Source organism: Pseudophryne corroboree, chromosome 2 (genome assembly GCF_028390025.1).
Source record: "Pseudophryne corroboree isolate aPseCor3 chromosome 2, aPseCor3.hap2, whole genome shotgun sequence".
Classification (NCBI taxonomy): domain Eukaryota; kingdom Metazoa; phylum Chordata; class Amphibia; order Anura; family Myobatrachidae; genus Pseudophryne; species Pseudophryne corroboree.
The window spans coordinates 954987776-955008544 of record NC_086445.1 but is presented as its reverse complement, the minus strand read 5'-3'; the positions used below and the strand labels follow the sequence as shown (position 1 = coordinate 955008544).

General features: G+C 47.5%; 1 protein-coding gene across 1 annotated transcript in view; it reads left to right on the top strand.

The window, feature by feature from the left end:
* The first annotated feature begins 437 nt into the window (after positions 1-437).
* LOC135026993 (uncharacterized) overlaps positions 438-20769 on the top strand; it is a 176625-nt gene continuing 156293 nt past the window's right edge. The window contains exons 1-5 of the mRNA XM_063953671.1: positions 438-663; positions 1052-1201; positions 4774-4917; positions 5302-5433; positions 8268-8411. Coding sequence (XP_063809741.1) covers positions 468-663; positions 1052-1201; positions 4774-4917; positions 5302-5433; positions 8268-8411 — 766 coding nt within the window. The 5' untranslated portion in view covers positions 438-467. The remainder of the gene's footprint in view (positions 664-1051; positions 1202-4773; positions 4918-5301; positions 5434-8267; positions 8412-20769) is intronic.

Here is a 20769-nt window from a genome sequence, read left to right as displayed (position 1 = left end):
GTTTAATTTTGGCATTTAACCACTAACAATAAATCTACCTACAATATGTGGACTTATCCCTGTAACTGTTATGATTACAGTATTTCACTAAAGTAATTCAAGTTGCTGAGCCTTCTGTAAAAAGAAACATTAAGCTGCTATAACTTCTAGATGCAGCAAATGTGTTAGGTAATGGGCAAAACCATGTGCGATTCGGGGGGGGGGGGGAGATATAACATTTGCAGAGAGATTTGGGTGGGTTTTATTGTTTCTGATCATGGTAAATACTGGCTGTTTTATTTTTACACTGCAGTTTAGATTTCCATTTGAATACACCACGCCCATATCTAACGCTCTCTGCATATATTATATACACCCCTTGCAGTGTACATGGTTTTGCCCATTAGCTAATAAATTTGTTGCTGTGGTCACATCTGAATTAGGCTCTATGTATTTGGCCCTGCAGTAGTGCTCACAACTTTCTCATAATGCATTGTAGTATTTCCTATGTCCTGGTGTTTTGCGCTCTGCTCCATCCAAGTGAACAGCAATGTAGTGTGGACATCAAAGAGCGTGAAGATTGTGGTTTTCCCGGGATAAGTGCTATGGAATGTTATTCCAGAGGCTGCTGCTTTAATTCAGGTGTTCCCGGGGTTAAATGGTGTTTTTACCCCAAAAGCACAGGTAGAGTATAGAGGGCAGTGGTAGATTGGGAGCATGTAGTGCTATTGTTTAAAGATTTGATGGAGCACAAACATGGATAAGGTCCATACAGTAGCTCTAAGAGTTTATCTTGTGTATAACTTATTCTTGGCCATGGCCAGACAGTATATAAGAAAATGCCATTGTTTAAGTAGAAATTTCCTGTTATCAGCTGTTGTTCAGTTTGCTCAACTGTTTGATTAACTGTTCCTAAAAAAAATTATACTTTGTTTTAACCCAGCTGAACCCAAATGATCAGTTGACCAAAGGAGCTAAATTGCCCTGTGATCTAGCTACAGTAAATTGCCCCATTTTATAAAAAGAAATTAAGATGCTGTAATTTCTGGATGTTTCCTCACTGTATCAACAGCAAGTGACAAGAAACAATGTAACGTGGAACCATACAGCAGAAGGGATTGCGGCTACCCCACAATAAGTGCTGCTGAATGTAAGAAGAGGAGTTGTTGCTTTGACTCCAGCATTCCTGGGGTTAACTGGTGTTTCTTCTCCAAGTCACAAGGTACGGAGCTGCTGTAGTTACTCACAAGTCATTATAGGTGTATGACTCTCGCATTTCTTAAGGGGGTACTCACAGAGCGATCGCTGCTTAAAATCTAAGCAATCTGACTAGATTGCTTAGATTTAAAGCAGTGATCACTCCGTGTGTACCCCTACAGAGATAGCGATGTGTGGCCCCGTGCATCGCTTTTGCTGGTGCTAGATTTGCCTGCATGCAGGTTCAATCATTTCACCCGCTGGGTGAAATGAGCACCCCCCGCACGCTCAGCACACCGCTCCCCAAATCGGGCCGTGAATACAGCCCTTTAAACTGGATCCACACTTAGATTATCTGGCCAATTTTTTTTCTACTTGAAACAAATTTCTGGTAATATGTGGCAGCAAATGATTGACCATTTGCTCCCAAACACTGGAAAACATCCAAAAATGGTCATTTAGATAAATTGGTTAAATCCATTTCATTTGGCTAATTTATCCAAACTACCTTTATTGTAATTTTATTTTTATTTTTTTACTTTTGGAGCAAATAGTTGTCATTTACTCCCAGATATTAGTAGATTTTTGTTCCAAACAGCTAGATTGGACAGAAAATATTAGAATGCATCCAACTTTAATAGTAACATAATAAATAATTTGTTGGAATCTTCAGTCATAATGTACATGGGTAATAAAGCTTTCCAGGGACATAGATCCATTGGTAATGCTGGGTATGGCGCAGGGCCGTAACCAGGTTTATGCAGAGATGGCGCAGCAAATAGTGCTGCAGGGTAGTGGCCACTGTTGGTGGGACTTGACAATTATCAGTTACTAGGTGATCATCTCGCCCTATGGGCACTCTTCACACCATCGCAAGTGGCTATGTCCCATTAAACCTTGATCGCGTGAACAGCGCATGCAGAGCACAATGAATTACCTAGTAGGTGCTGTGGTTGGTGGGGGGGGGGGGGGAGTGGCGGGTGTGAGGGAGACGCAGAGGTGTGGGGGTACCAAGGGTGGTGGAGGGGTGGTTATGTGTGAGCTGTGGTTGTTGGGTTGGTTGAGTTGGTGTTACAGCCGGGGTAGGGGTTAAGGAGGCGTTGTGGGTTTTTGTTGGATGGGGTAGAGGATTTGTTAGTGAGTGTGACTGTTGTGGCAGGAGTGGTTCTGTAGATGGGGGGTGAAGAGGGTGTAGTGTTTGGTGGAGGGGCAGGTGTGAGGGTGTTGCTGCAGTGTGGGGTGGGTGGGTGCCTCATGTGGGTGAATGATGTGTGGGTTAGTGTTGAGGGTGGTGGAGGAGATGAGTAATAGGTACAGCAGGGTGTGGACAGTCAAATAGTGTGCTTAGAGGTTGAGTCATTGTTTGAGACTCTGGCAACAGTGACTTGACGAGTCTGGCGTCCTTAAGGCAGGATGCGCTAACCTTTTTATGCTGTTTAAATAGTTCTTCTCCTCCTGACTGGCGCAGGTCCTTGCTCCCAGGTCTGGTGTATTGTCCTGTTGCGGCTCCTCTCCACCGCAGTCATTATGAACTCTGCGGTGTCACTGGTGCCTGCACATCTCATCCAACCTTTCTCTGGTGTCTCTCAGACCTACGTGTGCATGATGGGATCTTGTATGAAATGCGCATGTTTCGTAGAGATGAAAGTGGTGGTGAGGAGGCAGATCACGAGATGGGGAAACTATGTGGACTGTTAGCAAAGGGAAGCAATGGGCAATTGGAGATGCAGAGAGGGCAGCAGAAGAGGTTATTACATGTGTAAAGGTGACGGGTTCTTTCCTTGGTGGCCAACCTCAGCGGTATAGGGGTACATGAGTTAGCATCCCTCGGCCAGCCATATACCATGGTCACCTCCATATCTCTTATATATTCTCCCTGATCTGTTATTCTGACTGTCTGCTGCTGGCAATGGTGTATCTCCCTGCAGATGCTGTCTGCCCATTGCTGGGACCCTCCCCCCCCCCCCCCCCCCTTGCATAGAAAGGTATTACTTTAAGCTAGAGAATTCCATTTGGAGCTCACCTTGTACTTTGTGATAAAATCCGCATTGTGGCTGCAGGAGATTGGATAGGTGGCTGCACACTGCATGGATCTGCTGAGTAGCAATGCTTATATATATTTTTTTTTTTTTTGGCAAAGTACTAATAGCTTCATATAATGTTCATAATTTTTATGCAGGATCAAAAAGCTCAATGGGTAAGGTGAATATAATTCAACAGGTTATAGGATTGAATCCTGGGTATGGCAGTTTATTTAAATGTTATTTAATAAAGCATGTATCTATTGTGTACCAAGTATACTAGATATATCTTCATATCTCGTGTTTTCTCTGAGATCAATCTGGTTATGCCCATTCCCCACGGGGCATGCGCCTGTTGTCCATATTGGGAAAATGGGGGGGGGGCGATAATTCTCTCTGCCACAGGAAACAAAGTCTAGTTATGGCTCTGATATGCACTGTGTAATCTGGCAGACCATCTCTCCAACACTGTCTGGTTGGAATGGAAATCCACTTATCTATGTGAGCAAATGACTATCAACGATTTACTTTCAAACACGAGAAAATGGACAAAAATGGTCACTTAAATCCAAAATGTAACAAATTTGTGTAAATGACCACTTTTCCAGTATTTGGGAGCAAATGGTTAATTGACATTTGCTCCTATACATTACCAGATTTTCATTCCCACCATCCAGACTGGATAGATAGCCTGCCAGATAATTGTGTAGTGTATGCCCAGTATAACTGTTATGCTTTCTTTTATGATCCCACCCAAATGGGTGGGCAGATAGAGAGCAAGCACCACCCACTCATGCATAGTTGCCAACTGATGGGAAGTTCCAGGGGGCAATCTCCGTTATAAAGAAAAGTATCTGGAAATTGTCCCTAGTTTTAAAAATTAAAAACAAAAAATTGACCAACTCCATTTACTCAGTATATCCCAGCTGATGGAATGCCAGCAGTCCAGAATACTATTGCAAGCATCCTGGTAGTTCAAGTGCTGACAGTGGGGATTTAAGACTGTTCCCTCTCTCCACTACACCCTAACATTAACCATGCCTTTTCGTAGCCTTCCCTCTTTGCGCCTGACAATAACATCCTATCGTGGTGCCTAAACCAAATGTCACCTTCCGTGCAGCCTAATGCTAACCATCCCCCCATAGTGCTTAAAACCTAACCTCCCACAATGGTGCCTAACCCTAGCCCCATGGCTGACATCTAAGCTTAACTCATCTGCTATACCTAAAAATGGATTGCCAACTGTCGGCAATCCACTTGCTGGAATCCCGACAGCTGACATCTTCACTGCATCCCAACCGCACAACAATCCCTCTTTCTGAATATTGAGTACAATTCTTAGTATTTTTCTTATTCTCTGTGGTAAGATATATGGAAGTATTTACATGTGAAAACATATTATTTAAGTCTGATTCATCAAACATTACACATTGTCTATGTATCTTGGACATGTTTGCAATGTTGCCAATTATGTATTTGGCACTGTCAAGGGTTAATCCTGACAGTAGAACTCCCAACTTTGTTATGCATTGTAATATTTCCTGTGTCCTGATGTTGTGTGCTCTGCTCCATCCAGATAAATGGCAATGTAACGTGGACATCAAAGAGCGTGAAGATTGTGGATTTCCTGGGATAAGTGCTAAGGAATGCTTTTCCAGAGGCTGCTGCTTCAATTCAAGTGTTACTGGGGTTAAATGGTGTTTTTACCCCAAAAGCACAGGTAGAGTATAGAGTGCAGTGGTAGAGTGGGAGCATGTAGTGCTATTGATTAGATTTGATGGGTCACAAACATGGATAAGGTCCATAGCTCTAAGTTTTGTTTGTGTATCCCTCATTCTTGGCCATGGCCAGACAGTATATAAGGAAATGCCACTGTCTAAGTTGAAATTTCCTGTTATCAGCTGTTCAAAGTTTGTTCAACTGTTTTGTTAGCTATTCCTAAACAAAATGATACACTGATTTTAACACAGGTGAACCCAAACAGTTGACCAAAGAAGATAAATTGCGCTGTGATCTAGCTAAATAGCCCTATTTTATTAAAAAGAAACATTAAGCTGCTGTAACTTCTGGATGTTTCCTTACTGCATCAACAGCAAGTAATAATGTAACGTGGAACCATACAGCAGAAGGGATTGTGGCTACCCCACAATAAGTGCTGCGGAATGTAAGAAGAAGAATTGTTGCTTCGACTCCAGCATTCCCGGGGTTAACTGGTGTTTCTTCTCCAAGTCACAAGGTACTTAGCTGCTGTATAGTTAGCTACTCACAAGTCCTTAAAGTTATGATGCTCACACCTCTTAAACTGGATCCACACTTAGTTTATCTGTCCAATCTTTTCTAGTTGAAACAAATCTGTTAATATGTGGCAGCAAATGACAATTGACCATTTGCTCCCAAACACTGGAAAACATACAAAAATGGTCATTCAGATAAATTGGTTAAATCCGTTTCATTTGGCTAGATTGGACAGAAAATATTACAGTGCATCCAACTTTAATAGTAACATATAATCATTTATTGGAATCTTCAGTCATAATGTACATGGGTAATAAAGCCTTCCAGGCACATAGATCCATCCGTAAAGCTGGGTATGCCCAGAGCCGTAACTAGGGGTGTGCGGAGGGTGCACAGCACATAGTGCTGCAGGGTAGGGGGCGCTGTTGGTGGCACTTGACAATTATCTGTTATTACTTTTACTTTCACCCTCCCCCATTTTTTGAAGCCTAGCATTCCCCTGACCGCCCGTGTCTCCAACGCTGACTCCTTCTGCCGCTAATACCTATACAACATTCATGAATTCAACTTAAGATTTCTTTGTTATTCAGTGACACTGTCCAGGATTCAAACCTATTGCCTGTGGCATTGCAGTCAGTCTATTGAGCGATTTGCCCTTACCTAGAAAGGTAGATAATTCTAAGCTAGAGAATTCTAGTTGGAGCTCACCTTGTACTTTATGAAAATAATCAGCATTGTGGCTAAACAGATCTATGTAGTGTGTGTGGCTGCACTCTGCATGGATCTGCTCAGTTGCAATGCTGATCTGGGGGGTGGGGTTTTTTTTTTTTTTTTACACACACACAAAGTACCAATGGCTTCATATACTGTTAATATTTTTTTATGCAGGATCAAATAGCTCAAAGGGTAGGGTGTTAGATTAGAATTCAACAGGATATAGGTTTGAATCCTGGGTATGGCAGTTTAGTAAAGTGTGTGTATAGGTATACAGTGTATGTATACATAATTTGGGATTATTAGTCCCACATGGCTTGCTTGTGCAAATGGCATATCACTAATCGGTGCAGGACAAACACGGGTGCCACTCCATGGACTTGGTTAGAAAAGCAGTGTATTAGTGAAGATATCCTTAGTCCTTCACAAGCAAGCTATGTGACTGTATATGCATTTAAGGAGGACACTCCACCAATACAACAGATTATTGAGTGCCAAGTAGACCATAGAGAGATTCTCATGGGCTTTCTTTGGGATCAGTCTTGTCATGCACCTTATGTCCATTGGAAAAATGGGGAGGCTATTAATTCTCTGCCACAGGGCACCGAAGTCTAGTTATGGCTCTGGTATGCACTACTGTATATATGGCCGACAATCTGTCCAACACTGGCTGGTTGGAATAGAAATCCTGTAGTCTGAGAGCAAATGACAATCAACTATTTACTCCCAAACACTGGGAAATGCACAATAGTCACTCTGGTTAAAACCAAAATTTAACCAATTTGTTTAAATGACCATTTTTGGCATTTTCCTGTGTTCAGGAGCAAATTGTTAATTGATATTAGCACATATAAATTACCAGGTTTGACTGACATTTACTCCTATACATTGCCATTTTTTCATTCCAACCATCCAGATTGGATGGATAGCCTGCCAGATAATTGTATAGTGTATGCCCAGGATAACTGTCTGTTATGCATTCTTGTACAAATGTCACACAAATGGGTGGGCAGATAGAGCAAGCACCGCCAACTGATGCATAGTTGCCAACTGATGTGACATTCCAGGGGGGAATCTCTTTTATAAAGAAAAGTATCTGGAAATTGTCCCTAGTGTCAAAAAAAGACCAACTCCATATATTCAGTATATCAGTACGGATGGTGTAATGGTTGGCATTACTGCCTCACAGCACTGAGGTCATGGGTATGATTCCTTCCATGGCCCTAACTGTGTGGAGTTTGTATATTCTCCCCGTACTTGCGTGGGTTTCCTCTGGGTTCTCAGGTTTCCTCCCACAATCCATAAAATATACTGGTAGGTTAATTGGCTCCTAACAAAATGAACCCTAGTGAATGTCTGTGTGTACATGTGATAGGGAATATAGATTGTAAGCTCCACTGGGGCAGGGACTGATGTGAATGAGCTAATATTCTCTGTAAAGCGCTGCGGAATGTGTGCGCTATATAAATAACTGGTAATATCCCAGCTGATGGTATGCCAGCAGTCAGAATACCATTGCCAGCTTCCTGATAGTTCAAGTGCTGACAGTGGAATAGTCTCACCTCCCCAATCTCTCCCCTACACCCTAACACTAACCATCCCTTTCCACAGCCTGACCCTAACATCCAATCAGTGCTGCCTAAACCTAACGTCGCCTTCCGCGCCGACTAATCCTAACTATTCTCCCCCATAGTGCTTGAAACCTAACCTCCCACAGTGTTGGCTAACTCTTAACCCCCCCAGTCTTAAGCGTAACCCATCTGCTATACCTACAAATGGATTGCCAGCTGTCAGCATTTCGACTGCCAGAATCCCGTCGGCTGGCAGCTTCACTGCATCCCAACTTCACAACAATCCCTCTTTTTCTGAATATTGAGTACAATTCTTAGTTTTCCTTTTTCTCTGTGGTAAGATATATGGAAGTGTTTACATGTGAAAACATATAATTTAAGTCTGATTCATCAAACATTAAACAGTGTCTATGTATCTTGGACATGTTTGCAATGTTGACAATTATGTATTTGGCACTGTCAAGGGTTAGTCCTTGCAGTAGAACTCCCAACTTTCTTATGCATTGTAATATTTCCTATGTCCTCATGTTGTTTGCTCTGCTCCATCCAGATAAACGGCAATGCAGTGTGGCTATCAAAGAGCGTGAAGATTGTGGTTTTCCCGGGATAAGTGCTAAGGAATGCTATTCCAGAGGCTGCTGCTTCAATTCAAGTGTTACCGGGGTTAAATGGTGTTTTTACCCCAAAAGCACAGGTAGCGTATAGAGGGCGGTGATAAGGTGGGAGCATGTAGTGCTACTGATTACAGATTTGATAGAGCACAAACATGGATAAGGGGGGTAATTCTGTGTTGATCGCAGCAGCAAGTTTGTTAGCAATTGGGCAAAATCATGTGCACTGCAGGGGGGCAAATGTAACATGTGCAGAGTTAGATTTGGGTGGGTTTTTGTTTCTGTGCAGGGTAAATACTGGCTGCTTTATTTTTACACTGCAATTTAGATTTCAGTTTGAACACACCCCACCCAAATCTAACTCTCTCTGCACATGTTATATCTGCCCCTCCTGCAGTGCACATGGTTTTGCCCAATTGCTAACAAATTGCTGCTGCAATCAACTCAGAATTAGGCCCCCAGCCCATAGCTCTAAGAGTTTTGCTTGTGTATCCCTTACTCTTAGCCATGGCCAGACAGTATATAAGAAAATGCAATTGTTTAAGCTGAAATTTCCTGATAATAGCTGTTCAAAGTTTGTTTAACAGTTTGATTAACTATTCCTAAATTTTGTTTGTTCATTCCCTGGGATGAGTAAGCACTAGTCGATGTATGCTCCATTAACTATACTTTACTGCAGTGCCGTAACTAGGCATATTAGCGCTGTGTGCAATAAACTGTATTAGCACCCCCCCATGCAAGATGGGGGAAGTGTGCGCCGTAGGTGTGCAAAAAATGTATAGGGGCATGGCTTCATGGGGAAGGGGCGTGGCCACAAAATAATACCAATTCATACTACAGTGCACAGTAGTCTCCATTATTCAAATTAGGCTGCACAGTAGCGCCACTACACCAGGTAGAGCCCCTTTTTACACATTGTGGCAGACAGATTAGATAGAGAAATAGAGAGAGATACTTACCATCTCTCCCCGCCTGCAGTCAGGCTCCTCATGCTGGCAGCTCCCTCAGTGCAGGCAGGGGAGGAGGAGGGAGGGGGTCTGAAGCCGCAGCAGCGCTATGTCATTGGTAGAGGCGCCACTGCAGCAGTCCCTTCTCCTTCCATATTGGCTGCCGGCTGCTGCTGGGATGAAGGAACCACTTCACAGCAGCACCAGGCAGCCAATACAGAAGGAGAGGACTGCTGCAGCGGCACCACTACCAATGACATGGCACTGCTGCGGCTCCAGTCCTCCTCCCTCCAACGCTGCTGCTCTCCTCACCAGCACGGTGCACACAGCAGAGGCAGCATGTAATGAGTCAATTTGACTAATTACATGCCGCTGGCCGTTGCGCCCTCAGGGCAACTGCGCTGTGTGCCAGGCACACCTGGCACACACGTAGTTGGAGAAAGAATTGACTGCATAGGAGAGGAATGGGTTAAACATCCTGTGAGGGGTGGACCTAGCTGTGAGGTAGTACAGCCTTAGGAAAAGGGGGAGGGTTAGGGTATATAGACACTGTAGTGGCCATTTTGAGCCTCTTGGCTGTTCAAATTTCCTTGGGGTAAGTCCTGCATAGCAGTTTGTTCCCCCCTGTTTTTGAATTTTAGTGCACTGTTGAGCCATGACCTCCAGCCGCCCACGCCGATCTGCGGGCGCCCCAGCTCGTTACCAGGCCAGCGAGGCTGAACCCGGGGCCGGGACGTCCGGCGCGGGGGAGGCCGTGTCTGTGCTGGAGGCTGCTGCTGAGCCTTTGGGTGCAGGGCGCCGGACGCGCTCATCCGGCGACCCTGCGGTCGCGAGTGGGGCTGCTGGCGGCCGCGGTGTGCGGCGCGTGGCGGCCCCGAGGTCAGGCATGCTGGATAGACAAGCGCCCGGCGGGGGGGGACCAGCGGTCCTCACCTCCGGGGGCAGTTGGGAGCGCCGGGACGGTGGTAGCCCGCGGGCGCGCGCTGGCGCGCCTCGCGGGACGCCGCACGGCACCCGTCGAACTTTCTCCCAACCAGTTCCCCCTGCCAGGGCCGCTCTCAAGGCCCACACGGCGGGGGAGAACTGTGCGAGCAACAGAGGTGACGGCGATCCGGCCTGGGCCCGTTGGGGCGCCCAGCGCGGGATCGGCGGGTGGAAGTGCAGAACAGCAGGATGCATTGTCAGTGGGGGACGCCAGGGCGGGAGGCGGTAGGGCGCGCGCCCGACGGGCGCGCGCACCAACGCGCGGCTCCGGCGGCGTCGCTCGTGCCCGGGTGCGCGCAGCGACGCTGCATCGTTCAGTGTCCCCTCAGCCCTCCTCGCTGCGGGTTAATACCGGCGGGGCGGGGAGGGCTCAGGGCCCTGGTGGTGATCAACCAGGTTTGATGGGCTTGTCCGCCAACAGTGCAGAAGGGTTACACAGCACTGCACCACGGCCTTCGCATGCAGCACGTAGCAGGGCCTCCCGGGCGGGACGGGGCGGCTCATCCGTCACTTCCGGGGTCCCTAGTCGGGCGGACACGGCAGGTAGGGGGGGGTTTAGGTCCGGGGTGGGTTACCCGGTCAATATGGACCTTTCCCCTCAGGGCCGACCTATTTGTGGTCCTGATGGGTCTTGGCTTCCCGTGCCCATCAGCGGGTCCACACGGCGCGTTCCGCCTGCTCGGCAACCAGCAGGGAACGCTCCGTCGCCAAGGGGTGCAGATTTGAATCGGGACGCGTTCACTACGGCCCTCGCCACGGTGGTGGCTGCTTTGGGTCCGCTCTCAGCGGCCCCAGAACGCGAGGTCGGGTCAAGAGAGTTTCCTAGCGGATCGGGCTTGGGCGCGGGCTCTGCCGCGCAGAGGGTGGCGCGTGCGTGCCGTGAGCTTGGTGCGGCCGCGGCTCAGCTGCAGCGGCAGCCACGGCGGGGTGAGACGGTGCGTTCATCCAGCACGCCATCTCCTGGTAGGGCTAGGCCCTCGCCACGGGGTGTCTTTGGGTCCTCTTCCCTCTTTTTGCCCGCAGTTGATCAGAATGATACGGAAGAAACGGAATCGGAGGTTGAGGACGTTTCATACATCGCCCCGGATGAATCTGGATCCGATCATTCTACGGCTTCAGGTGAGGCGGAGCAGTCTGTGTCGGTCGCGAGTACTCCCTCGAGTTCTCGCAGCTCGTCCCCTTCGTCCTCTTCTTCCTCTTCTTCCTCCTCCTCCCTTTCCTCGGCGGTGTCCGACATAAGTAGCACGGCTAAGGCAAGGAAACGGGCGATTAAGTACGCCAAAAAGGCGGCCGGGAGGCAGGAAAGGCACAAGAGGCGAAGGCGGATTAGCAAAGAATCTCGCAAGGCTAGGAAGCGACGCGACTTGCCAGGTGTGGTTCGCTGCGAGTATACAGCGGTCATGCGAGGGCTCAGGGATAGCTGCAGCAAAAGCATTCGTAAAGGGGACTTCGTAGATATCTTCGTCTTGACGAAGAGCGCGAAGAAGGAGTTCAAGGCAGCTACCGCTAAGAAGGGCATAGGGGCCGAGGCATTTCGCACGTTCGATAACTGGCTGGCAGGGTTCTGGGTTTTCGCGGCTTGTTACCTTGAGGACAGGCCAGACGAGCACATGAACATCATCCGGTACCTGCACCTCGTGCATGATATGCAGCGCACGTCGGCGGGTGACGAATGGCTTAGGTATGACGAGGAGTTCAGAGAAAAACAGGATGGGTTGTACGTTATGGACTTCGGGTTCAAAGACGTGGAGGTCTGGCTTAGGGTCACCAGGGCCTCACAACAGGCCACGGAGCCCCGGAGCGCTGGGGCGGACGGACACCGGGTCGGTCCGTCCGCCCAAGCGCTCGGCGGGGTCGGAGGGTCGGCCAAGCCAGTTAGGTCGGCCGTCCGGACTGGTAAACAGGCAGGAACTAAGGGGTTATGCTTCGCGTTTAACAACGCGGCATGTACCTACGGCAAGCAGTGTCGGTTCCGCCACGCTTGCATGCATTGCGGGGGTTCCCACCCGGCCTCCTCCTGTTTCAAGAATACTCGGCAGGGTCCCCGCGCTAAACAACCCTACGCTAGAGGAGCACCCGGCGGGAGTGCTCCGCAGGGCACCAACGCCAGTTAGGCTAGAAGCTATGCGAAAATGGCTGAATTGGTATCCGAATAAGGAGGATGCCAGGTTTTTGTTCGAAGGTTTTAGTTTTGGTTTCCGCTTGCCTGTTGCAAGCGAGGTTACAGTTAGGGCGCAGAGGAACCTTCAGTCGGCTAGGTCCTTGCCTTTAGAGTTGCGGGAAAAAGTCGATAAGGAGGTCAAGCTGGGCAGGATGGGGGGGCCTTTTGCTGCACCCCCCGTGGCTGACCTCGTCATCTCCCCGGTGGGGGTGGTGCCCAAGAAGACACCTGGGGCCTTCCGTCTGATACAGCACCTTTCCTACCCACCGGGGGCCTCGGTAAACGACGCTATACCTCAGGGCCATTGCTCGGTGGTATATCAATCGTTTGACGAGGCGCTCAATTTGGTCCGCAGCTACGGAAATGGGGCCCTCATGGCAAAGATTGACGTCGAATCCGCTTTCAGGTTGCTACCCCTCCATCCGGACTCATTTCGTTTTATGGGTTTCCGGATTGGATCGGAATATTTCATCGACAAATGTTTGCCGATGGGATGTTCCGTTTCATGCTCGTATTTTGAACGCTTTAGCACCTTCCTACATTGGTGCGTGGAGTCTTCGTCGGGTGGGCACGGAGTTGCCCATTACCTCGATGATTTCCTTTGTACGGGTCCGGCAGGTTCGCCGCGGTGCGGCAACCTGCTTTTCAGTATACGAGCTTTGTTTTGTCACTTCGGCGTGCCAGTTGCCGAAGACAAAACGGAGGGGCCGATCTCTTGCCTGTCATTTCTGGGTATCGAGATCGACACAGTGGCGGGCGAGTGTCGCCTGCCTTTGGACAAAGTGGCTAAGCTTCGCGAGGTCATTGGACAGTTCCTGGGCTCGCGTAAGGTTAAGCTGCGACAGGCGCAATCCTTGCTGGGCATGTTTAACTTTGCTTGTCGGGTCATCCCGATGGGCAGGGTTTTCTGCCGGAAGCTGGAAAGAGCAACCGCGGGATGTGCCAGGCCGCACCACTTTGTAAGGTTGCCAGCCGAGATAAAAAGAGATCTGGCAGTGTGGGCCTCGTTCCTGGAAGATTTTAACGGGGTTCGAATATGGCAAACACCAACGACAGATAGCGCCAGATTGCAGCTTTTCACCGACGCGGCGGGAGCATCCGGTTTTGGGTGCTATCTTGAGGGATCTTGGTGCGCGGCAGCGTGGCCAGCGGAATGGCATCAGGCTGGTCTCACTAGGGACCTTCTGCTCCTGGAGCTTTTTCCCATCATGGTTGCGCTGGAAATTTGGGGCGACCGGCTAGCACATCGCAGCATCCTGTTCAGATGCGACAATCTGGGCGTGGTGCACGCGATTAACAACCAGAGGGCTAAGTCGCTGGTTGTGCTGCGGGTCCTAGGGCAGTTGCTGCTTACTTGTCTGCGCAGGAATGTGTGGTTCCGCGCTCAGCACGTGCCGGGTCTGGAGAACGGGGTCGCTGATGCGCTATCGCGAGGACATTGGGATAGGTTTCACTTGTTGGCTCCAGAGGCCGACCAACGGGGTTTTTATTGTCCCGGTTATGTCTGGCAGGTCATCGAGCCGGAATGGAAGGTCTAGCGCTGCGATCGGTCGCGCCATCCACGCTTAAGGCTTACGAACAGGCCTGGAGCGAATGGGAAGAATTTGCTAGAGGACGGAAGCAACGAGGTAAGAGGGGGCATCGGATGATGCTTTCTTTTATTTGGCAGCTTTATGTTTCGGGTAGGTCTAGAGCGGTGGTGTCCCGGTACTTGGCTGGCATTGCGTTTTTCTCCAGAATTAAGGGCGTTCCCGACCTGACGAAAAGCGGGATTCTGCTTAAGGCTATGAAAGGATGGGCACGAGTTGCACCTACACCACCTGACAGGAGGCGGCCCATTGATGCAGCTTTGCTGCCTGACATCGTTGGGTCGGTAGGGGACATAGCATCGTCTATGTTCGAATCGCTGCTTTTTAGATTGGCTTTTTCTATGGCCTACCACGGTGCCTTTAGGATTTCGGAATTGGTAGCGCCTTCTAAGCAGACGGATTCGCGCATGCTGGTGGGTGACGTAGTGGTGAGTGGGGGGTCCCTGCTGTGCAGATTGCGACGCTCTAAGACGGACCAGGTGGGGAAGGGCCGATGGGTCACCCTGGTTCCGGCACTGGAGGAGAGCATATGCCCAGTACGGTTGGCGGTACAATATGAGGCAGTAAGGCCCGACTGTCGGGGGTCGTGGCTGCTGCACTATGATGGGCTGCCAGTGACAAAGTTCCAATTTCGGTGGATGATGGGTCGCTGTCTGACGAGCTTGGGCCTTTCCCCCTCCCACTTCGGTACACACTCCTTCCGCATTGGGGCTGCTACGGCTGCAGCGGCAGCGGGTTTTTCGGGAGCCCAGATCCAGGCGGTGGGACGATGGAAGTCGTCCTGTTATAAGCGATACATTCGCCCCGTCGCCTGAGATTCTTTGCATAAGCGTAGCTGGCAGCGATAAGTTAGAGTAAGTTAAAGTTTTGCTTGGTTTATGCATATGTTATGTTCCCTATATGTTGTTTCGGTTACCCGTTTGTGATCCTACTCAGGGATTAGCCACTTGCCGCTGCGGGCGTGAGCCGGCAGCGGGGGTCTGGAGTTATTTTGCTATTTTTGCCTGACTTGACGGACTGAATTCTAATCATTAATTCGGCTAATCTGTTGCTATCAAAGTCCCTCAGCAGGTTTTTATGCTTTCACCTCCAGCTGAGTTATTTCATGTTCTACCCTCCTTTTTCATACTCCCCCCCCCCCCCCCCCCCCCCCCCCCCCTGTTTTTATTTCGTTTTGAATTTTTTTTTTTTTACCTTTCCCTTAAAGTCTTAATGCCCGGCTTCAAATTCATTAGAACATCGGGTGATCGGCTAGGCCGTGACTGCTGCGACTTAGGAGCTATAATCAAAAATTTTTTTCTTTTTGGCAGATCCTTCAGGTTAACGCAATTTCTATTTCTGGTATAGATTTTAGTAACACATTTTACCCCTTTTCTTCCATTCAGGTTGTTTCGCTGATGGCTTGTCCGTTTGGGTGGTCGGCCACTCTTATGTCTTTTGGGCAGCTAGGTTCTTGGCCTCTGATACGGCTCAGAGGTTCCCTGGAGGTCAGGGAATCAGATGGCTTGGTTGGCGAGGAATGATGTGGACAGATCTATTGAGTAGATTAGTCAGTCAAGCTAGGAAGCATGGTGTTCCCAGGGTGTTGGTTGTCCACTTAGGTGGCAACGACCTGGGGAGGAGGACTTCCTTGAAGCTAAGGTGGGCCATGATACAGGATCTGGCAAAGGTGGCCGCAGCATGGACCAATTGCGTATTGGTTTTTTCCCTGATGGTGCCAAGGTTGAGTTGGCGCGGTGTGGAGGACGGACGCGTTATAGATGAGGCCAGGATAAAGGTGAATGTCGCGGTGGCGAAGTGGGTCTTGGCCCACGGGGGCAAAGTGGTTCGCCACCCTAGGATTCGGTTCCGAGACAAACACCTTTTTCGGCCTGATGGTGTACATCTATCCGATGAGGGGATGATGTTTTTCCTGGAGGATCTGTTCCTAGTGTTGCAGGAGTTAGGGTAGTTTATGGTGGCGGTGCGAGGACTCTGGGAGGGAGTCCTTCGCTTTTGGCGGAAAAGAACGGCAGTTTGTAGTTGTATCGCTTATTTAGGTAGTAAGTTTCAGTTTATTTGGTTTAGGTGCACTCACCTCCATCGACTTAATGGCCGCTCGACCACCCATCCGGGAGGCAGCGGCAGGGCACCCAGGAGCGGTGGGAAGTCACTGTGGGGGTTGTGTTGACACCTATTACCGGTTTTTGATAAGGTGTTGGACGGTTTCGGTCAGTTTACCAATTTAAGTTCACCAATAGTTTTATAGAGCCGTTCTTTTTTCTGCCACCATTTTTGCCGGGAATTCGGCAGCTTAACAAATTTTTCCATTTACAGGTTTGCTATGGTTAGGGTCAAATAAATAGCTAGCAATTTTTCTGCCAAAATCATGTCTCCGTGTCGTTATTTACTGGTTTAGAAGGTAACTAAGGTTTACTTTAATAAAGGGGGTCCACCAAATATCACTAGGATGTTTAGGAGAAAGAATTGACTGCATAGGAGAGGAATGGGTTAAACATCCTGTGAGGGGTGGACCTAGCTGTGAGGTAGTACAGCCTTAGGAAAAGGGGGAGGGTTAGGGTATATAGACACTGTAGTGGCCATTTTGAGCCTCTTGGCTGTTCAAATTTCCTTCCCGCCCTCCCGCCCTATGGGATGTGGTTGTTTTGGTGATGCGGAGTGCATTGGCGTTTTGATTGCTGGCTGGTTTTTCATTCGTTGGCTATTTATAGGCGGAAAAGAACGGCAGTTTGTAGTTGTATCGCTTATTTAGGTAGTAAGTTTCAGTTTATTTGGTTTAGGTGCACTCACCTCCATCGACTTAATGGCCGCTCGACCACCCATCCGGGAGGCAGCGGCAGGGCACCCAGGAGCGGTGGGAAGTCACTGTGGGGGTTGTGTTGACACCTATTACCGGTTTTTGATAAGGTGTTGGACGGTTTCGGTCAGTTTACCAATTTAAGTTCACCAATAGTTTTATAGAGCCGTTCTTTTTTCTGCCACCATTTTTGCCGGGAATTCGGCAGCTTAACAAATTTTTCCATTTACAGGTTTGCTATGGTTAGGGTCAAATAAATAGCTAGCAATTTTTCTGCCAAAATCATGTCTCCGTGTCGTTATTTACTGGTTTAGAAGGTAACTAAGGTTTACTTTAATAAAGGGGGTCCACCAAATATCACTAGGATGTTTAATGGCCCTGCTTCACTGAGCAACATCTTCAAAACAGGCAATTCTAATTACATAAAAAGTAATGAAATCACACATACTTTTACATACCCAGATTATGCATTAGGGTAAATACAGATTGAGAGCAGATTTTGATCACTGTTTTTAGTAGAGAATTGCTGGTTTGGATTTACCTGAATTTAACTGGCTCGAAAAGTGACATCTTATTGGCTCACAGATGTCACATGTTTTGAATATATAATAAGAAACTAGTGATGAGCGGGTTCGGTTCCTCGGAAACCGAACCCCCGAACTTCACCCATTTTACACGGGTCCGAGGCATACTCTGATACTCCCGTATGGCTCGGTTAACCCGAGCGCGCCCGAACGTCATCATCCCGCTGTCTGATTCTCGCGAGATTCTGATTCTATATAAGCAGCCGCGCGTCGCCGCCATTTTCACTCGTGCATTGGAAATGTTAGGGATAGGTCGTGGCTGGCGTCCTCTCCGTTTATTAATGTTGATGCAAATATTTGTGCTTATTGCTTAATTGTGGGGACTGGGGACCAGCAGTATTATATAGGAGGAGTACAGTGCAGAGTTTTGCTGACCAGTGACCACCAGTATTATACGATCTCTGCCTGAAAAACGCTCCATATCTGTGCTCAGTGTGCTGCATATATCTGTGCTCACACTGCTTTATTGTGGGGACTGGGGACCAGCAGTATTATATAGGAGGAGTACAGTGCAGAGTTTTGCTGACAGTGACCACCAGTATATATAGCAGTACGGTATGGAAGGCCACTGCTCTACCTACCTCTGTGTCGTCAAGTATACTATCCATCCATACCTGTGGTGCATTTCAGTTGTGCACAGTATATATAGTAGTAGGCCATTGCTATTGATACTGGCATATAATTCCACACATTAAAAAATGGAGAACAAAAATGTGGAGGGTAAAATAGGGAAAGATCAAGATCTACTTCCACCTCGTGCTGAAGCTGCTGCCACTAGTCATGGCCGAGACGATGAAAGGCCATCAACGTCGTCTGCCAAGGCCGATGCCCAATGTCATAGTAGAGAGCATGTAAAATCCAAAAAACAAGAGTTCAGTAAAATGACCCAAAAATCAAAATTAAAAGCGTCTGAGGAGAAGCGTAAACTTGCCAATATGCCATTTACGACACGGAGTGGCAAGGAACGGCTGAGGCCCTGGCCTATGTTCATGGCTAGTGGTTCAGCTTCACATGAGGATGGAAGCACTCATCCTCTCGCTAGAAAACTGCAGTGCCACTCCTAGATGGGCCATGTGTTTGTGTCAGCCACTTGGGTCGCTTAGCTTAGTCACACAGCTACCTCATTGCGCCTTTTTTTTTTTTTTTCCTTTGCATCATGTGCTGTTTGGGGACTATTTTTTTGTAGTGCCATCCTGTCTGACACTGCAGTGCCCCTCCTAGATGTGCCAGGTGTTTGTGTCGGCCACTTGTGTCGCTTAGCTTAGCTATCCAGCGACCTCAGTGCAAATTTTAGGACTAAAAATAATATTGAGGTGTTCAGAATAGACTGAAAATTAGTGTAAATTATGGTTATTGAGGTTAATAATATTATGGGATCAAAATGACCCCCACATTCTATGATTAAAGCTGTTTTTGAGGGTGTTTTTTTTTTTTTTTTAAAACACCCGAATCCAAAACACACCCGAATCTGACAATTTTCAGGGAGGTTTTGCAAAAATGCGTGAATCCAAAACACGGCCGCGGAACCAAATCCAAAACCCGAAAAATTTCCGGTGCACATCACTATAAGAAACTGGGATAAATCTGAACTGGCATTAATTTTGGCATTAACTCAGTGAGTAAATTCAAACATGCACATCTGTAATTTTTTTTACATTGCTTCATATCTATTAACTGGGAACCAGAGACATTAATACAGAATGTGATGAACATTGTGTCTCATAATACTACATGATGCTCACACCTCTAAGTAGTAACCTACAATAAATAAGTGATGGGATACTTCAGTCATGAGGTGCACTAGTAGTAATGCCTTTTAGGCAAATAGATTCATCAGTAAAGCTAGGTATACACTATACAACTATCTGGCAGGCTATCTTTCCAATCTGGTTAGTTGGAATAAAAATTTGGTAATGTATGAGAGCAAATGACAATCAACCATTTACTCCCAAACGCTGGAAAACGGGCAAAACTAGTAAAATAAATAAATAAAAATAGGTTGATTATTTGTTTTAACCAACTTGTCTGACCATTTGTCTCCATATTAGTGTTTTGGAAAAATAGTTGATACATGACCAGATTTTCATTCCAACCAGACAGATTGGACAGATGGTTTACCAGATAAATGGTGTATTCCCAGCTTAATTGTTAGGAATGCTTTCTTATGTCTCACAAATGGGTGGGCATATATAGAGAGCAAGTACCGTCTACTCATGCATAGTTGCCAACTGATAAGTTTCTCCAGCAGGGTCCACAGGTTATTCACAGGAAAAACATTGGGTCATGACCAGTTTCCTCCAAGTCATGGGTAAGTGTTGTTGCTGGGTCGCAACAACACTTACCCATGTGTACAGTGCTGTCTTGGTGGGTCTGTCAGGTGTACGAGCAAGTCCAGGGGACATTACCAGGCTGTGGCTGGAGCACAGGGAGAAGGTGAGGCATTGGTTCTGCTTAGCAGACACAGCCGCACTGTTCTTGGGAAGGTGACTACCAAACCGTCTCTGATATGGCTGCCACCTCTGGTACACCAGCACTAGGCCCCAGGGATTAATGTGAGGCTGCAATCCCTGGGGTTGATGTGCGGAGTAAGATGCGCACCTACCCCATTTCATGACTAGTTTCCCACTTCCATCTGAGATGCAGTGTATCTAAAAGGACCCAGTTGCAACCGAGTTGGCTGTGACTGGTTTGTTTGTGTTCACTGGTCATTTTTGTACACTATTAGCATCTGGATCTACTCGGTGTTCACTAACTTATTGATCAATCCTGGAAGCGGGGTGAAGTCTCCCTGTATCCCCCTCTCCTGAGCTGGATGATACAGCACGAAGTCTCTACCATTAAGTACACTTAGTTGGATAAGTGCCTGATGCATAAGAGTCTAAACGTTGCTGCTGTTTCTTTCACTGTGCAACTAAATACATTGAGTCCTATACAATGTATTACAGTAATGTTTCTCCTATATACTTGAAGTGTATCTGTAGTTGAATGTGCACATTGCTTATTAATGTATAACCTGTGACTGGTTGCTAGTGTGATTGATGACTTTGCTATTTCTGTCAGTTTCTGTGTATTCCGATACTCAATGCTGGTGCAAAGCAGGGAGGGATTGGATTGTATTTTACTTTAACAAGTTTTAAAGTGATTTCAGTCACAGATTCTGTAGTTAACACTGTACACGTGTGTGGTTTTTTTTTTTTTTTTTATCATCCCTAAGAGGTAAGGGTGGAGAGGATACTCTCCACAGCAGCACCAACACTCATTTCATGTTTGTCTTGCAAAGCTGGGTTAACCTTTCAAGAACTGGTTCAAAATGTGTTACATGCAAACTGTTTGTTTTCATCAAAGCCTCCTGAATAATCAAAGGCAGTCACGGGTTCAA